Source organism: Leptonychotes weddellii, chromosome 1 (assembly GCF_054177405.1).
Source record: "Leptonychotes weddellii isolate Sample4059 chromosome 1, ASM5417740v2, whole genome shotgun sequence".
Classification (NCBI taxonomy): Eukaryota; Metazoa; Chordata; class Mammalia; order Carnivora; family Phocidae; genus Leptonychotes; species Leptonychotes weddellii.
Window position 1 is genome coordinate 12,581,106 of NC_138369.1, and position 19,067 is coordinate 12,600,172.

The following is a 19,067-nucleotide window of genomic DNA, read 5'->3' on the forward strand; positions in this document are numbered from 1 at the left end:
TACTTCGCCCCCCCGCGTTTGAAAATGCTCACAGATTATGAAATAGTGGCGCTGGCACTAGGGAGGTCTTCCTTTAACTCTCAGCCGCCCTGCTTCCTTAAACCAGTCATCACAATATTTATCAGCTGCCTGTCGGCTGACCGCACACCAAGCCCTCCCCCCACGGGAGCTCGCTAAGTCCTGGGACGCTCCAGGGAGTTCAGCATTATTATCAGCCTCCTTTTGCAGAGGAACAGACAGATTCCTGGGAGTGTAGTTTGCTTCCGCCCCTGTGTTAGATTATCTCTGCTCGGAGGGACCGTGGGCCAAAGAAAGGAAGCTGGCTCTGCCCCTGGGATCTAGTCCCGGGGCTGTGTGATGGCAAAGGCTGGGTTTTTGGAGACTTTCTGGTTGCGGGTGCCCCCAGGAGAGCAGCCGGGGACTCGGATTAGGGGAGAGAGGACCCCATCTGTAGCAGGATGCACCCACAGCACAGACGAGGACTGCAGGCTTCGATGCCTGCATTTCTGAGCCATTGAGTCATGCCGATGTTTCTTGTCGCATTCAGCAGTTATGGGTAAGCTGAATGAGTCAGCTGGATCTAAGGAAAAAGCCGGGGGTCAAGAATGTGAGAAAGGAAGAATGGGCACGTCCTAAAGGAAGCCAGTGGGCGAGGAAGAAGTCAGGAAGCAACAGAAATAGGCCGGGGCCAAGGGCCGTGTGGGTCAGGAGAGGGCAGAGCGGCGACCTTGACTCAACGTGGGGTTAGAGGGTCTCTTGCGTTCGTCGCTAGCAGACCCAGTTCTGCAAGGGGCACCCACACTGGGGCCGGACTGGCTTTCCCAGCTCAGACTCTGTAGGTCCAGTCAGAGGCCGAGACTGTCAGGGGACCGAGGGAAGGCATCAGATCCCTCATGCCTGTGACCCTGGCAGGGTCTGGGATATTGGAGCGCTGTACTGTCGAGGGCATCTCCAGTGTGACCTGCACCTGCTTCCCGCATCGACATTCCGGGTGCCCAGTAGCACACGCACATGGCTTGGGCTAGAGATCTGCATTCTCTTCCTTCAGGAATCCCAGACCCAGGGTGTTACCTGGTGGTACGCAGTGTGTTCCCTGTCCCCTCAACCCTGAGGACAGAAGGTGCTCTGGGATGTGGGGGGCACTGCACTGTCATCAGCATGAAGACACTGTACCAGGTGCCCCATCTCCGAGCTGGAATCCTGGGTTTAGGGAGCAAGGTCTGAACTTCATTCTGGCATCACAGATGCTACTTGGGTCTCTCTGGCTCTCTTGCTAAGAGTATCTCTTCTTTTCTGTCTTAAGTGTTCTGTTCTCTCAAATGTTCTCTTCAATTTTTGTCCCCACCTCTGGTCCTGGGGTGGTTGTGGATTTAGTGTGTCGGCTTGACTGGGCCAGAGGTGCCCATGCATTTGGTCACACATTGTTCTCAGTGTGTCTGTGAGGATGTTTCTGGACGAGAGTAACAATTAGTAGACTGAGTAAAGCAGATTTTTCTCCCTAATGTGGGTGGTCCTTGCCCAATCAGTTGAAGGCCTGAATAGAACAAAAAGGCTGACCCTCCCACCAGTAAGGGAATTTCCTCCTGTCTGACTGCCTTGAGCAGGGACATCGATTTTTTCCCTGCTTTTGGCCTGGAACCACACCATCGGCTCTTCCTGGGCCTCCAGCTTGTTTTCTGCTGATCTTGGCACTTGTCAGCGTCCATAATCACATGAGCCAATTCCTTTTGATAAATCTATTCCTGTCTGTACACACGCAACCACACAAAGGTGCATGTGCATGCGCACACACACGTACACACTCACACGCATGCACTCACGCACACTCGTGCACGCACAAACGCACACACTCATGCACACACACTCATACATATGCATGCACAACACTCGCACGCACACACTCGTGCACGCACAACACTCACATGCACTCATGCACACACATGCACACATGCCCATACATGCACACGTGTCCGCGTGCATGCACACACCCTACCGGTCTGTCCCTCTGCAGACCCCTGACTCACCTGGCCCCATTCATCTTCCTTCTGCACTACATTCTCTTCCCTGCCTCCTTCCTGTCTCCCTCGTGTCCCCTCACTGACGATTTCCTTTGTACCCCTGGTTTCCATTGTGGAACCCGCGGTGCCTCTGGGCCCCCTGACGCAGGCTGGAACACAAGCCACTGTTTGTGGAGTATTTGCTCTGTCTTCTCGAGGCCCCTCATTTGCCTCCCAACCCCCCACGCTCGTTTACACAGGAGGAAGTGGAGTTTCAGAGCAGTTGACGGGTGGTGCGTGGGGGCCGGGGTCCGGGTGTGTGTTGTTGCCACCACCCTGGTGGTTCTCACCCTTTACTGTAGGTCAGTCACAGTCACGAGCAGCCCCCTCTGCTCCACAGATTTCAGGAAGCAGGGTCCGTGCAGGTGCGGAGGCCCACGTGCACACGCGTGATGAGCAGCCCTGGGGGGATCTGACGCGGCCCCCTGGGAACGTGTCTGTGGCCCTGCAGTTTGCCTCACCGCCTACCCCCCCTGCCTTCCTTTGGCCTCCAGCTCCCTGTTTCCTCAACTCCAGACTCGCAGCACCTGGCATGGTAGCCAGTGGCCACACGTGGCTTTGGAGCCCTTGAAATGTGGCTAATGAGACTGAGGAATTGAACATTGTATTTCCTCTTAATTGACGTTTAAATGTAGGGCCGCCTGGGTGGCTCAGTCGCTTAAGCGTCTGCCTCCATCTCGGGTCATGATCCCGGGGTCCTGGGATCGAGCCCCACATCGGGCTCCCTGCTCAGCGGGGAGCCTGCTTCCCCCTCTCCCCCACCCCGCCCCTACTCGTGCTCTCTCTCAAATAAATAAAATCTTAAAAAAAAAAAGTTTAAATGTACATAGCCACCCGTGGCTACTGGCTACCATATTGCATGGTGCAGGGAAAGCTTCTAGTTCCTAAACCAAAGTTCGCTTATTAAGAAGAAATGGTCAGTGAAGTTTACTATTTTCATACTTTCTACATCACAAAGGCAATAGGGTCCCGCTGTAAAAAAAAAAAAAAAAAAAAAAAGATACAGGGGAAGAAAACTCCCTGTAACCCAATACCCAAACCGAGACCAGAAGGTGTCCGCTGTGCCTCGGGGCGGTGCCTGCTGTTGTCCCTGTCATCATGTGTGCTCACCTTGCTGCCCAGCCTGTTCCATTTAGAAGCACATCCTACGCCTGCTTCCTTGTGGCTCCACCGTCTTCAAAACCAGATGCTGCATAAGATCCTGTTGACTTGATGACTCAACATCAGCACAGCCTTTCTGCTACTTGAGTTAAAAGGGGGAGAGAACCCTTACCACGGGGGCTCCCAGGCTCTGCTCTGAGAATACACTGAGGCTGGGCGGCGATCCTGTGGCTGGGTTTTCAAGGGCCAGATGCACCTCCGGGGCACTGAGCAGCCCGGCAATCCGGCCAATGCCACGCCGGGGCAGAGAGCACAGGCTTCCCCGTGACCAGGGCCGTGGGGACAGCAGCGCCCCTTCACACCAGCAGCCGCCCCTACAGTGGCCATGTGGCTGGGTCCCGGCATCCGGGGAAGTGGGGAAGACCCTCTCTCTTCCTTCTGTGGATCACTGCTGACACCTCCCAACCGTCTTGGGTCCTGTTTGCTGTCCTGCCACCTCCATCCACACAGCCAGCCTGTGGACACACCTTTGAGGGGACCGCACCCTGGCTCAGAGGCCTCAGAGACCGCCTGTTGCCGTAACATCACAGACCAATCCTTCACTTAGCATTGAAAGCATTCCTTAAACTGGTTCCAGCTCCTTGCCTGTCTCCTGTCCTGCCATCCTGCAGAGTCCCCTGGCCCTACGGGACACCACCTGCCCCTTCCTGTGCCTGTCCCCCTTGCACTTCATCTCCACCCAGGCGAATACCACCCTCTGAGGTGCTGTCCCCCCACAAGGTCTCTCTTCTGGCCCCTCTGGTCTCACGGACGTCTTGTTCTCTTACCCGTCTTGTGGTGTTTGAAGTTATGGGTTAGATTGAAGCCCATTGCAGGGGTCTGCATCTCCCCCTAGATGGTCAGTTTTGGGAGAATGGGGATAGTGTTCAGTTGATCTTGATTTACCCCCTGCCGCCCTTCAGTACTTTGTGGGTAGTGCTGGGCATTCCCCGTATGTACTCTTTAGCCATCGCTCCCCATTCTGCCCCTCTTCCCCCAGCCCTAAGCAACCACTGATCTATTTTCTACTCCCATAGATTTGCCTATTCTGGAGGTTTCGTAGAAATGGAATCCTATAATATGTGGTCTGTTCTAATGTGTGGATCCTTTCACTTGGCGTAGGGCACTCCAGGTTCATCCATGTTGGAGCACATATCAGAACTTCGATCTTTTTTAAGGCTGAATAATATTCCATTGTCTGGATATACCACATTTTATCTACCCATCTGTCAGTTGATAGACACTTGTTTCTACTTTTTGGCTATTATAAATAATCCTGCTATGAACATTCTTGTACAGCTGATCCTTGAACAATGCGGGTTTGGACTACAAAGTCTACTTCTATGTGGATTTTTTACAGTACAGCATTGTGAATGTGTCTTCCTTAATATTCTTTTCTGTTGCTTACTTTGCTATTAGAGTGCAGTGTATAATACATACAACATACAAAATACGTATTCATCGACTGTTTACGTTATTGGTAAGACTTTCAGAAGGTCAACATTAGGCTGTCTGTAGTTAAGTTTTGGGGGAGTCAAAAGTTATATGTGGATTTCTGACTGCATGGGGGGGTCAGCACCCCTAACCTCCATGTCGTTCAAGGGTCAACAGGATATGTTTTTGTGTGGACACACGTTCTCATCTCTTTGTGTATGTATCTAAGAGTAGAATTGCTCGGTACCTCTGTGTTTAACTTTTTTTTTTTTAAAGATTATTTATTTATTTATTTGAGAGAGAGAGAATGAGAGACAGAGAGCACGAGAGGGAAGAGGATCAGAGGGAGAAGCAGACTCCCCGCCGAGCAGGGAGCCCGATGTGGGACTCGATCCCGGGACTCCAGGATCATGACCTGAGCTGAAGGCAGTCGCTTAACCAACTGAGCCACCCAGGCGCCCTGTGTTTAACTTCTTGAGAAACTGTTTTGCCAAGTGGCTACAGCATTTTACATTCCTACCAGCAGTGTGTGAGGCTGTCAGGATCCCACATCCTTGCCAACACTCGTGATTATCTGACCTTTTGATTCTGACCATCCTAATGGGTGTGAAGTTGAATCTCAATGTGGTTTTGGTTTGCATTTCCCTGATGACTAATGATGTTGAACATCTTTTATGGGCTTATTTGCACGTCTTATTTGGAGAAATGTGTATTCAGATCCTTTACCCATTTTTTATTGGGTTTTTAAAATCTTTTTATTACTGAGTTTTAATAGATTTTTGTATGTTTTACCTATGAGTCTCCGATATATGATTTGCAAATATTTTCTCTCCTTCTATGGACGGTCATTTCACTTCCCTGCAGTCTAATTTATCTATTTTTTTTTCTTTTATTTCTTGTGTTTTTGGTGCTTTGTATAGGAAAACATTGCCAGGGGCACCTGGGTGGCTCAGTTGATTAAGCGACTGCTTTTGGCTCAGGAGCCCCACATGGGGCTCCCTGCTCTGCGGAGAGCCTGCTTCTCCCTCTGCCTCTGCCTGCGCTCCCCCTGCTTGTGCTCGCTCTCTCTCTCTCTGTCAAATAAATAAATAAGATCTTAAAAAAAAAGAGAAAACATTGCCAACCCAAGGTCACAAAGACTCATGCCCATATTTTCTTCTGAATGTTATAGTCTTAGCTCTTAAGTTGAGGTCTTTGGTCCATTTTGAGTGGGTTTTTATATAGTTGGGGATAGGGGTCCAACTTCTTTCTTTTGCACATGGATATGAAGTTTTCCCAGCACCATTTGTTGTAAAGACTATTCTTTCTCCATTGGATTGTCTTGGCAAATGTGTGGAAAATGAATTGACCCTAAATGTTAGGGTTTGTTTCTGGTCTCTCAATTTTTTTCCATTGCTCTAGTCAATTATCTTTTAAAGAGATTTAACTAATAAGAAAAAAATCTCATTTATCCATGCAGTTGCTATTTCTGGTCCTCTTCATTTCTTTGTTTAGATCCAGATTTTCATCTGGTACCATTTTCCTGCTGCTTAAAGGCCTTCCTCAACTTTTTTTTTAATGGTGCAGATCTGCTGGTGATGAATCCTTTTAGCTTTTGTATGTCTGAATTCATCTTTATGTCACTTTTGGGTTTAAAGGATATTTTTATGGGGGCGCCTGAGTGGCGCAGTGGGTTAAGCATCTGACTCTTGGTTTCGGCTCAGGTCATGATCTCATGGGGCATGGGATCGAGCCCCACATCGGGCTCTGTGCTCAACATGGAGTCTGCTTGAGATTCTCTCTCTCTCCCCCTCTCCCTCTCCCCCTCCTCCCCCCCACTCATGCTTTCTCTCTCTCTCAAATAAATAAATAAATTTTTTTTTTAAATAAAGGATATTTTTATGGAGCTAGAGAATTCTAGGTGGATAGTTTTTTCTTTCATTTCTCTAAAGATGTAGTTCCATTGTTTTCCGTTAGAAATCTGATGTCCTCTCTATCTCTTTTTCTCTGTAGGTAACATGTCCTTTTTCTCTGGGTGATTTTAAGTTTTCTCTCTATCATTGATTTTGAGAAATTTGATTATGATATCCCTTGGAGTCCTTTTTATGTTTCCTGTGCTTAGGGTTTGTTGAGATTTTAGGAGTTTGTAGCCTTTGTCAAATTCGGAATGTTTCTGGCCACTATTCCTTCACTTTTTTTTTTTTGCTGCACCCTTCCCCCCTCCCTTCTCCCTCAGGGGCTTTGCTACCCCCTTTATTACCTCTTTGTTACATTTAACAAATTATCCTTTAAATTAAATCTTAACTAACTGACGTTACCTTACTACTCCCTTATGTTCTTTTTATGCTTAAAATTCTTTCCCTCTCTGTTTCATTTTGGCCTTTGAGTGGCCAATTTTTATTATTATGCCTTTAAATCCACTAATCTTTTCTCTGCAGTGTGCAATCTCCTAATCCCATCCAGTGTATTTTTCATCTCTGATACTCTAGTTTTTGTCTCTAGCTGTTCAATTTTGGTCCTTTAAAAGATCTTCTTTTAACGTTTTGGACATACGGAATACAGTAACAATAACTTGTATCTCTTTTCCTTCTGATTCTAAGATTTGTATCAGATCTGGCTTGATTTCCATAGATTGACTATTTTCTTCATTATGGGTCCTCTTTTCCTGCCTTTTTGCATGCCTGGTAATCTTTGATTAGATGCCAGACATTGTGAATTCACTTCGTTGAGTCCTGGATATCTTTGTATTTCTTTAAATCTTCTTGAGCTTTGTCCCGGGATGCAGGTAGGTTATTTGGAGATAGTGATTTTTTCAGGGCAGAGCTCAGTCTAGGGTCAATTATTCTTCACTCCAGGGTAAAACCTTCTTGAGCAGAATCCTGTGGATTATGAGTTTTCCCCCTCTGGCTGGTGGGAATAGGCACTGTTTTTGGCCCCTGTGGATGACTTTTTCCCCTGGGCTTCATTAGTCTCTTCACAGGCACATACTGATCTGAGCCCTGCTGAATACTCAAAGGACCCCCTCTGCAGGTCTCCAGGCTTTCTTTCTCTGTGCAGCATTCTCTTCTCCGATCCAGGTGATAATGGTCTGGAGTAGTAGGAATGGAAAACAAAAAGAGAATGGATTTGTAAAGCTGTAAGCAAATAAAAAGACTTGGGAGCAGCCAGTGAGAAGAGAACTGGAGTGTGGAGTGGGGCTACTCATGGTGTGGTCCCTGACGGTGGTGGTCAGTGAGGAGAAAGGAAATTGAGACCATTGAGGAACGTTCACAACAATTGGAGTAGATTGTAGTTTGGATTGTATGTTTCGTAGATTGCAGCTTGGATTGTATGTTTCATTTTTCCACATTATTGTATTTTCCAAGAAAATAAGTCTGACAGATGGAAATGAAAAACAAAACAAAAACCTGGTCCTTTATCGCAGGTAAACTGAGAAGGAAGGAGTGACCTGGAGAGTTTGGGAGGATGGGAGGTGGGGGCGGATGAGATTTTTAGCTCACGTAGGTTTCTGCTGAGGAAACTGAAGGTCATTGACAGGATCCTGGCAACTGTGACTTACGCTAACACTTAAGATGAGCCAGCACCACATTGGGCTCTCCGCTGGGACCCCCAGTTTTGTCCTCTCCACAGCACTCTCTACCAAGGAACCCACAGGGTCAGGTGCCCAGCCAACCTCTTGTTTCTGGGAAGTGGTGAAGCCCAGGACCTGACCCTGGTTGCTTTTCTATTTTCCACCTTCTGCCTTGTTCCTCGGCCCACTAAGGCTGCACCAGCCTGGGAAATCCAGCTTGATTGTTTCATTTGTATGGAACCAATTTGGTTGGTTTTTCTGTTGGTTTGTATTAGCGGTTCACTTTAAGAGTTAGCCTTTTCTGGAAGAAGCTGTTTGAAGAAGTAGATGAGGTAGAATTCGGTGCGATAAAGCAAATGGTGCATAGCTTGCCTTCATCACAAGTGGCCACCGGATACTTGAAATGCTCTTGTTCAAGTACTTGAACTGAATTGTAATCATTTAAAAAAAATTTTTTTTAAGATTTTATTTATTAGAGAGAGCACAAGCAGGAGGAGCGGGAGAGGGAGAAGCAGGCTCCCTGCTGAGTAGGGAGCCCAATGCAATGCGGGGCTGGATCCCAGGACCCTGGGATCATGACCTGAGCCAAAGGCAGATGCTTAACTGACTGAGACACCCAGGCGCCCCACGTTTTAAAAATTTTAATTAACTTAGATTTACATATGAATAGCCACAGATGGCTGGTAACCAGTGGACAGCACTGATAGAAGTTACCCTCTAGGGCCAGTACAATAACAACAAAATTTAAACAGTTGCTCATTTTTACTTCCTTTTTTTGGGAACTCCTCTTGTGGCTAGGAAAACCTTCCCTTTTTACTTTTCAGGGAGGTATTTTGGACACTCAAATTTGTGATGAAGTCTTAGAGCTCAGGGCCAATTACTTTTCCAGAATAGACAAGTCATTCCTATTTCTGGAGGGAAAGGAGAATGGTGAGTATGGCATGTTTATTTGTCAGGTTACTTGGCCGACCTCTCTTGGTGACATCTGTGATTGTGGTCACACTTTCCTTCATCGAGCTACACTGGCTTCATCCAGAGTTTTCTTTTCAACAGAAGGGGCCCCCAAAGGTGAATATAAAATATCTGTTCACTGTCAATGGGAAGTGGCCTTTTGATGAGTCTGTACATTTATTAGTCAGTATTTTCTAAACTTGTTGCAATTGGAAAAGAAGGAGCACCTTTGACTACTCTAAAGCTCTGGGAAAACTGTTTCTTTGGTATATTTTTGGTGTGCACATCACTAGGTGTTTCCTGGTGGGAGGAATTCCTCTGCCAGAAGCAGGAGGATCCTCAGACTGAATTATAAAGATGGGGCACCGACCTGTCTTCCCCTGCACAGTTGTGTTGGTCGCACATTGTTCAGGGATGGTCTAGATCTTCACACTTTTGTTTGACCAAGATGAATCTTGGCAAGGGGAAATGCTGGTTCAGAGACTGGCCTGAGGCATCACCTGTCTTAGTGTGGTCCCTGGACCAGCCCCTTGAGCATCACCTGGGGAGGGGAGGGTCTCAGGCCCCTCCCAGACCTTCTAGATCAGAGTTGGGGTGGGGGGATGGGGCTCAGCAGTCTGTGCTTAACAAACCCACCAGGTGCTTCTGAAGAGTGGGGAAGAGGTTTGATGGGCAAGGCCAGGAAATCCATCTCCTCCCCCCACCCCTGGACTGAGAGCTACTCCTTGGGGGACAAAGAGGGTATCTCGCGGTGGGAAGAGTGCTGAGTTCATGCCAGAAAGCTGGGTTCAAATCCCAACTCTTAGCCACTGTGGGCAAGTGTGCCTGACGGATTTAGCTTTTGCGTAACGGTAGGTGGGCGTTAAAGTGCCTCAGGTGCGAGGGTTACAGGGTTAGCGAGTGACGGGACCCAAGCCAGCCTCCTCCTCCTCCGCTAGCCGGCCTGGCTCTCAGTGGGTTGTGCAGCTCCAAGCTGTCCTGGTCCGGGCTGTGATTGGTGCCACCTAGTGGTGGTTGGCTGCTCTAGCGTGTGTGTCAGTGAGGACCGTTCCTGGTTCTGGATCCTGCCACCTGCATGGACAGTGGCAAGTGATTCCAGGAATTTCCAGGTTAGTTGGTGTCTGTGTCATTGGCCAGATCTGGAGTGATTCAGCCTCAAGAGTACTTGCCCTCTGCCTTCCTGCCTTTGAGGACGAGAAGCCTCTGGGTGCCTGGCTGGTTTAGTCAGTAGAACGTGTAGCTCTTGAACTCGGGGTCGTGAGTTCAAGCCCCACGCTGGGTGTAGGGATTGCTTAAATAAATACACATTAAAAAATGAAAATTCCTTTCTCCGTTCCCTGGTAGGAAGAGAATAAGTGGATTCCACGTGTAGGTGTGCGCTCCCAGGCATTTAATCGTGCGGGTGGTCTCGTGGCACAGTGGGACAAGCATGCGCTTCAGGGTCAGACAAACCTGGGTTCCCGTCCTGCCCACTTACTACTCTGAGCCTCAGAATGTACGAAGCAGAGGTGACGTTCATCCCATCAGTATCATGTTTTTGTGAAGAGAAAAGGAAACCCAGAAAGTGGGAGCAGTCCTGGGGCGTCCTTTCCAGCGATTCCCAAGGATAATTAATTCTTGCATCTGTGCACTGCTCCGTGATATTGACACATGACGGGTTTTATTTCTACCTCATTCTTTGGTGAACGGTTTCCACACTTGCTGGAACCAAAAACCTACAGCGAGTGACAGGGAGGGATCTGTGCACTTGCCTGTAAAGGGCGTGGGGTGGGACAAAGCCAGAAAGGAGGGCTGATGGTGCGGTAACGTGTGGTAATGTGTGGCAACATGAAACGTTTTTAGACTTGTTAATATATGGAAGTTGTAAACACGGTACTTGAAACCTAAAAGGCAAGCAAGAGATGTTAGGGTTTTATTTTTTTCTCCTACTGATAAAATACAAACTAATTTGGTGTGGGATCTAGTTTCTCAACTTAGTTGGTCTTTTAAAACTGAGGTAAAAGGTGGAGTTTGAGTCCTTCAGAGGACACTTAGGGCCCCACTCTTTCCCTATGGGGGTGTCCTTTATTATTATTATTATTATATTATTATTATTATTTTGGAATAGAAGAAAAGCTTATGCAACCTTTAAGCCCTTCCCTTGGCCTTCGGGGTCTGGACATGGGACTTCTCAGCTCTGGGGACCGGCAGCAACAGGATTTGTCTAGCCAGCTGGGAAGTTTTTTAGAGGACGATTAAAGTAAGTCCTACCTGCGCATTAGTAAAAGTTTGGGGAAGTGTAGGAAAGAATCAAGAAGCACACAATTAGCAAACAAGGTCCCCCTCTCCACAATCATGCAGATACCAGATATGTCCACCAGAGGCACTATCACTCTTGGGCCGATTTTTTTTTTCCAGTCTTTTTTTTCTTTGAATTTCTTCTTTACATAGTTGAGATACACAGTTTTTAGATCTTGCTTTATTACTTTTCATATTATTACATAAGGGTTTTCTTTTAAAAATTAAAGTATTGGGGGCACTTGGCTGGCTCAGTCAGTAGAGCATATGACTCTTAATCTCAGGGTGGTGAATTCAAGCCCCACGTTGGGCACGGAGCCTACTTTAAAAAGAAAACAAAAACAAAAAACTAAGGGCACCCAGGTGGCTCAGTCAGTTGAGCCTCTGACTCTTGGTTTCCATTTGGATCTTGGTCTCCGGGGTCGTGGGATCGAGCCCCACGGAGAGCCCCATGTGGGGCTCTATGCTCAGTGCAGAGTCTTCTTGAGATTCTTTCCCTTCCTCCCTCTCCCTTCCCCTCTGCTCCTCCCTGCCCTCATGCACGCCCTCTCTCTCAGAATAAATCAATGAATACAAATCTTTAAAAAAACAAAAGCATTGTTTTTCAAATGATTAAATCTCTAATTCTAGAAAAATTTAATGTAAGTGTATGAAAGCAAAAAGTGAAATTCTAATACCATTGTACAGGTGTCCCTAATAGTAGAAACAATGTCAAATATCGAAATGTATGAAATAGTAAGAGGCATTCCCTTTAATACAACCCACCAGTGCTACACAGTACTAGATAAGTTTAAATAACACTATCGGCAGTGCAGTTTCCTGGTAAAATACCATCTACCAGTGCCAAGCACTGTCGGTTTCAGCATGCAGCATTCTAGGGTTTTCTCTCCTTTGGATATCAGTGTGTATGTGTGTATGTGCGTAAGTTACTGAAATGGAATTGTACAGTTGTCCAGCTTGCATTTTTCATTGGCTAACGTATTTTGAGTAACCTTCTATAGTATAAGCATTCGCCAGTCCCAGTAAAACACCTGTTTGAACGGTACTTTAAATGGCCACGTAATATTTCATCATTTAGACGCTCTCTGTTTTCTGTAATCATTTCTCCTAAGGCTTCCAATGTGGACCTAAGTAAATATTTATTCACATTTCTGATTCTTTCCTTAAGCTAAGTCCCAGAAAGCCTCACCGAGTCAGCGATAAACATTTTTAAAGTTTCCCCTCCGGGGAGAGTTTATCATTTTACACTCTCATCAGTAGCTTGCAGAAATATGCCAGGACGGCAGCCATAAATGAACGTGATCCTTTAAAAAATCTTTGTTGATGTTACAAGTGAAAAAGCTCTTGTTTGTGTTTCTTAGAACACTAGAGCACTCGGGGCTCAGGCGTGTTTAATAATCCTCCTCTATGATTTCTGGCACAGAGGTAATATACTCTCTATTGAGACAGAAAGTTAATTCCCAGCTCAGATTCCTTAGAACTTCACAGACCCCATTCCTGGAACCAGAGCTCGGTGTTCTCTGCCTTGGCTCAGGAGCCTTATCTCTGTCTAGGAAGTCCTATGCTGTTTCCAGACGGCCCCCTCGCTCTCTCCAGTGGCCACTGCGGGACCTGCAGCCTCGCCTCCTTTCCTCTCGGAACTGGGAGCAGCAAAACAGGCCAGCCCCACTCCCAGGCTGGACTTGGGTTTTCCTTGTGGTCAGACAGTGTGGGCATCGTTTTCCTTCGTGGTGGGCTATTTGTGTCCTTCCTGTCGCCGTGGCTGCCCAGGGAGGGACTGGAGGCTCCCACCCAGGTTCCTGATGGGGACAAAAAGTGGAGAGAGGCTATTCTAGTTAGTTCTCATTTTCCTTTGTGAGTCCTCTTGAATATTTTTATAGAGGGGAAAGTTCCAACTAAGTGAGAGAATTATAAATGAACTTCCATGGCTGTAAAGGTGGGTTCTGTTAGTGAACCCTGAAATCATTTAGTTATAAGTGCTCCTTCTTGTTACCCTAGTTTCTCAGAGTCAGAAAATGCTTGCAAAGGTTCTAGAACCTTCCAGAAGTGAGTGTAACTAACTTTGAGGGACGGACCGGAGAGAAGGTTTGGAGAGCTAAAGACTTGCATTGCAGTCTTCTAGCATATGCCCCATCGCTCTTTCCACACTCCCTCACCCTGTTATAATTTGTTTCAGGCTATGGAAATAATATATAGTCATTGCAGGAAGAAAAAAAACTAAAAATCACCCATTTTATATACTCAGAGATAATGACTATTAACACTTGGTATACATTTGGTGTGTATGAACATACACATAATTTTGTATTCATATAGGTGTGTGAGCATGTTTTTCTGTGTCTGTTACACACACACAAACATGCTTTTATACCACCTTTTAACGTATTGTAAATATCTCTCTGTGTCATCAAGTCTGTTTTTGAAAACAATCTTTTTTAATGGCCTCATAATAGTATAAATGCTATCATTTACTTAATAGGAATTAGATATTTGCTTAATGCTCATTTTAAAGCTATTTTATTTTTAAATTTTTTTAATGTTTTTTAAAGATTTTATTTAGAGAGGGTGTGCACACACAAGCAGAGGGAGGGGCAGAGGGAGAGGGAAAGAGAATCTCAAGCAGACCCCCAGTTGAGTGTGGAGCCTGATGTGGGGCTCGATCTCATGACCCTGAGATCGTGACCTGAGCCGAATTCAAGAGTCTGATGCTTAACCAACTGAGCCACCCAGGTGCCCCTCAGCTGTGCTGTGTTAAATAATGTTGAGATGAAGATCCTTTAAACAAGTCCAACTCTGATTATTTCCTTAGGATAAATTCTTGCAGTAGAATTTTTGAGTCAAAATAATCTGAATTTTCTAAATCCCATTGATACTTGATACCAAATTTTCTCTTATAAGCTTGTTCCAATTTCTACTATCCCTCACAGAGTGAAGAGTGTCTTCAGTGTGATTACTAACACTCAGTGGTATTTTTAACCTTTGCCAGTCTGACAGAGGATGGTATATTATTTTAATTTGCAATTTTTTTAATCATGAGAGAAGTTAAAATTTTTCTGTTTGTTGCTCATTCATACTTTATCATTTGTTTTGTTTTCCCCATTCTTTGCCTATTTTTCTTTTTCTTTTTTTTAAGATTTTATTTATTTATTTGAAAGAGAGAGCACAAGCAGGGGGAAGGAGGGGCAGAAGGAGAGGGACAAGCGGACTACCCACTGAGCAGGGAGCTGGACATGGGGCTCGATGCGGGGCTCAGTCCCAGGACCCTGGGATCATGACCTGAGCTGGAGATAGATGCTTAACTGACTGATCCCCCCAGGCGCCCCTCTTTGCCTATTTTTCTATATCAGACTGCTAATTGAGTTATTTGCATATTGGGGTAGGTTAAGTTGTTTTTTGTCCTGTAGTGCAGATGTTTTCTCTGGTTTGGCATTTGCCTTTGGTTTATAGTATTTCACCTATAGAATGAGTGTGTGTTTTTGTGTATAGTTTCAAACTACAGCAAAGTACAGTAGGAAATAACCCTTGTTTACCTGCCACCCAGAATGCACGGACATTTATATGTTGTCCTTTTGACGTATTTCTGCTAAAGGAAGTAGAATATTACAGATAAATTGGAATCGTCCTGGTTCCCCTTCCCATATTCCATTTCCCCCTTCCCCAGGACAGCTGCTGTCATGGATTGAGCGTATGGATCCTTCCAGTCCCAGCTTTTCTTGTGTTATCACGTATACAAGTATCATAAACAATATACAGTACTAGTTTGTGTGTGCATATGTGTTCATTCATGCCTTAACTTATGTAGATACTACACATAACTCATATATATCATTGAGCAGTTTTCCTTATTTGCACAGCAGTGTGTTCAGTTCAATTCATAATGATATATACAAATCTAGTTCATGCATTTTGACTGCTGTGTAGTATCGCATCCATTGACTATGACTCCAAATTCTTCTTCAATGTATTTATCAACTTTTTCTATATTGAAAAGCACTGAAGATGCTTCTGGGTATCCAGGGTTTCTTTGCAATGCTCCGTGAACACCTGTACATGCTTCTCCTTCTGCACGTTAGGAGATCCTCTCTCAAAGGGCATCTGTAGGAGTACGTGGTGGGTCATGTGGATTTTCAGCTCTCTGGGCTCTTGCCAAATTCTTCCCAGGGTGCTCATATGCCAACTGACACTCCTACCAGCAGCGGGAAAGACTTCCTCTTTCTTGTCCCACACCTTCACCAAGACACGGTACTGTCAGGCTTAGTGATTTTAGCCCAGCCAGGAACGAGATAGCATCTCCTTGTGGTTTTAATTTGCATGTCCTGATTCCTGGTGGGGTTGAACATCTTTTAAAGTGGTTACTGCCTAGAGTTTAACAGATTTTCTCTTTGCATTCTCAGCTTCTTACCCTTTGCTCACTTTATCTTTGTCGGATGGGTGGTTGGTGTTCTTTATGTTTTAGATGCTACTGCCTTGTTATATGTATTGTAGCCATCTTCTGGTCCCTGGTCAGCCTTTCCCTTTATTTCTTCAGTTAGACCACTGGCGAGCCTTCCTCCTAGGAGACGGAGGTGAGGTCACGTTCTATCCTCAAGGAGTGCAGTATATATTCAGAGTATTAAAAAGTTCTAAAGGAACCGATCAGAGGGTTGGGGAGACACAGAGACAGCCGCGGGTCTTGCAGCAACAAGCAGGACACCAAGAAGGGTCTGGGCCGGCCAGGAGAAGGGCGGGGCCTTCCTGGGGAGGGGGTGCAGGGGCAGGACCGTGGATGGTCAGCCCTAGAGCCATCATCCTTCCGCGCCTCTGCCTACTCCTTCTCCTTGTTCTCTCCATACGGCCTCCAGTCTGCCGGCCCCCGACCCGCTCTTTCTGTCTCCTTGCTCAGAGCAGCTTGGCTTTTCAACAGCTTTGTCTTTTGAACTTTGTATATGTTGTTTTAGGTTGAGCAGAAGTTTGGATTTTTGATTTCCTATTGACCAGCCTTTACCTTTACAAGGTGTGCCTTTTATATCTCACCAGAGAAATCCTTTACCATGCCCAAGTCAAAGACACCTGCTCGCATTTTCTGAGGATAACTTTTGTTTTTCACAGAGGTCTTTAATCCGTCTGGAGCTTTTTGCTTTTGTAGTTAAACTTCTTTCCCTTTTTTGGTGGCTTTTCCTCTGCCTCGATTCTTTCCAGGCCCTCTCTAAGCTCCAGCAGGTCTGTGTCACCAGGCTTTTCTCTGTCGCCTTGTGCTCTTTGGCTGCTCTGGGCGGGGGGGGGGGGGGGGTCCCAGGCAAGGCACTCCGTGTTTATCAAGGGGGTTTCTCTGTCTCGAGCACTGGTAGTGTTTGCGACATTGGTGAGTTTGGTTTCATGTCGTGGACGCTGGCTCCAAGGGTCTAGTGATTCCACTAGAGTTCAGAATTCATTCAGTTTTGGAAACTTCCACGGTCCATTGCGTATGTGTTGTGCCTGGTGCTAGAAGTGTTCTCAGATCTGGGAATGCTGTGGGGTCATGGTCCCAGGGTCTCCTACAAAGATGCTCCTGCTTAACCTTGAACATGCGACCCTCTGTATTTTTTCATAAGGGATCAAGGGCATTGATAAAGTATGCTGTTCTTGTCAATGTCCTAGCTTTATGGAAACTGAAGTTACACCTAAGCAGCCGGGGTGCTTTGAATTTTTCCCCACCCTTCCTCACCCTATTTAGATCAGGAGAAAACAAGAAAAATCATTATCCGTCCAACAATGTGTAGTTTCTATATAGTCGAGATGAAAAGAGACACGAAAATAAGAAAAATAAAGTTGACCAATTTATTAGACTTTCCTGATAGACTGTCACCAGTGTCCCCTGGAGAACAGGTCAAAGGTAACATCCCAAACACCTGTGGGAAACAGCTTCACAACAGACTGTTGCCCTGTACCCCCCCCCGCCCCGAGGGTGCCTCTGCCATCCCCTCACCAGATGTCTCGCTGGCTTCTTTCTCAGCAGAGAGGAAGCGGGAGAAGTGGGCGTAGGATGATTCCCAAGGCCGCGCTGGTGTTTCTGGCTACACAGCACCCGCCAGGGGCCTGGCCTCCCGGCCTCTGCCTGCCCATTGCCAGGCGCCACCAATCACACACCCCTAGTGACAGTTGGCATTTTTAGCATGCTTGTTTCTGTTTACACACACTTTGCCTGCCTTTTCTCCTTTTATCACTGCCTACAGCATCTTCTCTTCACCCTGCCTTTGTGTTTTTTCCTTAGGCCGGAAGCTGAGAGGAAAAGCCTTTTATTTTGTCAACGGCAAAGTGTTTTGTGAGGAAGACTTCCTGGTGAGTTTGTTACCCAAACCTCCCCTGCCCGCAGTCCTGACCAGAGTCAGGGGCAGGGGCCTGTGGGGCCGAAGAGTGTGGCTTCTCTCCGTGATCCCCGGCGCCGGCAGGGAGCTGAGTGCGGCCAGAGAAGGGGGTCCGCACTTTCCTTCTGTAGATGCACCGGGTGGCCCTTGTTCCCGAAGCAAATGACAAACCGCAGAGCTTTGTGCTTGGAAAGGACCTGAGGGCCACTTGGCCTGTCCTCTTGTGTTCTGCCCGTTTCTGCCTACCCCACCTCCCTCTTAAACCTTGGGACTGGGGTTCAAGCCTTCGTTCCTTCCAATCCCGGCTGCTCTCCGTGGGCATCCAGCCTCTGTCGTGCTTCCAGAGTCCGTCTGCGTACCAGTGACTCCCAGGCCTGAGCTCCGGCCCTGTCAGCACCCCGCAGGCCAGCTGCTGACATCTCCCTGGCCATTGGACGGTGCCCTGGGCTGGCCCCCAGCCCGTCACAGGCCGCTTGTCTGAAGCAGAAGCCTCCTATTACCTGAGAACTATGGACCCCTCCTCCTTCCCACCTCTCCCAGAATGTGGCTGAGCATTGATCCTTGTGCCACCACGGCCTCCCTGGGCCAGCTTAGCTGCCACGCTACCTGTGTGTCCACCCAGCTCACCCAGGCCCCACGTGTCTAGGGTTCAAAGCATGCGCAGAAGCCGTGTTCCGGAGCCTGCCTCGCGCCTCTCCGGCTCGGCCGCTTGCTTGCGCCCCTGCACAGCCTCAAGCCTTTGGGCCTCAGCCTGTGCCATTTCCCCTGGCTGGGGTGTCTTCACCCTTTCTTTGCCCGGATACCCGACGGCCTTGTTCCCCTCCCCGGCAGTGAGCGCCCCTCCTCTGTGGGGCCGCCACACCTGGGCTTCCCCGGCCGAGCAGGAAGCAGACGGCAGGGTGGCACCCACAAACCTTTCTCCCTCACCCAACTGTAAGCGCCTAGGGAGGAGAGAACATGCTTCTTCGCCATGACCTCGTCAGACCCTAACCCAGTGCCCAGCATGGAGTGGCGCCCCGTAAATGGTAGATGACCTGCGCCTGCGTCGCCGGGGGACCCGGAGATGGCTTGAGGTTGATGCACTGTGACCCAGGCTGGCCAGTACCAGACAAGCAGACCCAAACTGGAGGAAGCAAAAAGGAAAGGCATTCAGCAGGGGCCTCGGGGTCGTTTTGTCTTCAGTTTGGGGCCCTGCCTCGGCAGCATTAGCTCGCTTCTCAGGCACTGCTTGGTGGCCACAGGGCCGCAGCGCCCCGGGGCTCGCATCCTCTCGCCTTCAATGCCCATGAGCCACAGAGCCTGTCCTGCCCCTCCGGTCTCATTGGCTCTGTTGGG

General features: G+C 47.6%; 1 protein-coding gene across 2 annotated transcripts in view; it reads left to right on the plus strand.

Annotated features, from left to right (window-relative positions):
• The window catches only part of LIMD1 (LIM domain containing 1), a 66,988-nt gene that overhangs the window by 36,059 nt on the left and 11,862 nt on the right, over nucleotides 1–19,067 (plus strand). For both annotated transcript variants that reach the window (XM_081816435.1, XM_081816434.1), the window contains exon 3: nucleotides 17,639–17,706. In XM_081816435.1, coding sequence (XP_081672561.1) covers nucleotides 17,639–17,706 — 68 coding nt within the window. The remainder of the gene's footprint in view (nucleotides 1–17,638; nucleotides 17,707–19,067) is intronic.